The sequence below is a fragment of the Leptonychotes weddellii genome, chromosome 6 (genome assembly GCF_054177405.1).
Source record: "Leptonychotes weddellii isolate Sample4059 chromosome 6, ASM5417740v2, whole genome shotgun sequence".
In the NCBI taxonomy this organism is placed as follows: domain Eukaryota; kingdom Metazoa; phylum Chordata; class Mammalia; order Carnivora; family Phocidae; genus Leptonychotes; species Leptonychotes weddellii.
Genome location: NC_138374.1, coordinates 101,483,987 through 101,485,540, shown reverse-complemented (window position 1 = coordinate 101,485,540; position 1,554 = coordinate 101,483,987). Strand labels below are relative to the sequence as shown.

The 1,554-nt window shown below is 56.8% G+C and overlaps 1 protein-coding gene across 1 annotated transcript in view; it reads left to right on the top strand.

Annotated features, from left to right (window-relative positions):
* Positions 1-260: 260 nt before the first annotated feature.
* XPR1 (xenotropic and polytropic retrovirus receptor 1) overlaps positions 261-1,554 on the top strand; it is a 221,256-nt gene continuing 219,962 nt past the window's right edge. Inside the window, exon 1 of the mRNA XM_081823199.1 lies at positions 261-524. Coding sequence (XP_081679325.1) covers positions 456-524 — 69 coding nt within the window. The 5' untranslated portion in view covers positions 261-455. The remainder of the gene's footprint in view (positions 525-1,554) is intronic.

Here is a 1,554-nt window from a genome sequence, read left to right as displayed (position 1 = left end):
CTTGTGTGAATTATTCTTGCTACAGTATTAATATTAATTGCGATAACAACACTGCCGCTTCCCAGGCAGGCGGTAGAGAGCAGCTGTAAGGCCAACGGGAGTTAAACGGAAGAGGTCAGGGGAGGTGCCTCCAGCATGTTCGGCCCAGAAGGGGCGGAGCCTCGAGGAATGTACCCAAACCCAGCCCCTTACCCCGCCCCTTTCGTCGGTGCGGCGTAGGCGGTTACCATGGGAATGACGTCTGGAGGGCGGGGTGGGGCGGGGCTATGGAGAGGAGGAGGAAGATGGCGGGAGGGCGGCTCTGAGGAGACCTCGGCGGCGGCGGAGGAGGAGAGAAGCGCAGCGCCGTGCCGCGCCGGGGCCCATGTGGGGAGGAGTCGGAGTCGCTGTTGCCGCCGCCGCCGCCGCCGCCTGTAACTGCTGGACCCGAGTGGGAGTGAGGGGGAAACGGCAGGATGAAGTTCGCCGAGCACCTCTCCGCGCACATCACTCCCGAGTGGAGGAAGCAATACATCCAGTATGAGGTACCGGCGGCCGCCGGGGTGTGGGAGGACTCCAGTCCCGACCTCCATCTCTCCAGTCCCGACCTCCACTGCCGCCTTCCGCTCCCGCTGCCTCCCCGCGCCTGGGCGGACTTTGACCCGGTGCGGCGGGGAGCCACTGCGGCATCCCCGCCCCGGCCGGCCCCCTCTGGGCCCCGCTGACCTTCCCCTCCCCCGCAGCCCCGCTGCCGCCGGGGTAACGGATATGAAGGCGGCGGGTCGGGAGGGAGGGCACCGCTCGGCCGGGGCTGGGGAATAGGGGTGGGAGGGCGAGCCGCAGGTTGGGGAGTCGGGGTAGGAGGGCAGCCCGGGGTCGCGGCGGTTCCGCGCTAATCCCCTCCTCCCCACTCACTCTAACCTTTCGTCCCCACCCTGGGCGAGCGCCCCCTCGCCAAGGTTAGGTTTTGTTTCTCTCTGCTCACCTCTCACCGAGGAATCCTTCTCTTCCGAGATAAGCCCCTTTAGTGATTTTCTTCATTCCACAGAGCCCTTCCGCTTTTCCCCACTTGCCCACTGTTGACAAAGGCTTTGTAACAGGGTTGAAACTTGATTTAAATGTATATCACATATGCAGTGGTTACTGTATGCAAACGTATTGTAATCATCTATTCTGTTTTGATAAGACGGTGACTGGTCTTCTTACTGATTGCATGAAGTATACAAAGTAATCACATCTCAGGTTTTGACTCTCTTGTTTTGGAATGGAGTACAGGGGGAAAAGGAAGAAGGGAAGAGAAGACAATAATTAAAATTTTCAGGTTTTCTCTCCTAAAATTTTTGTTAGCTAGGGAGAAAACTACCGTATTGTAAACAATGTACTTTTATAAAACATACCTGTGTATTACAGATATCTTGCGGCCCCCCCCCCCCCCCCGTTTCTGTGATAACAGCTCCTGGAGAGTATTCAATAGGTACTGATAAGGAACCTTACATTAATATAGGGAAAAGTAAAGATAATGAACCCATTTATATATTCAGAAGGCAAGATACCCGAAGAGCTTTAAGCACTGCA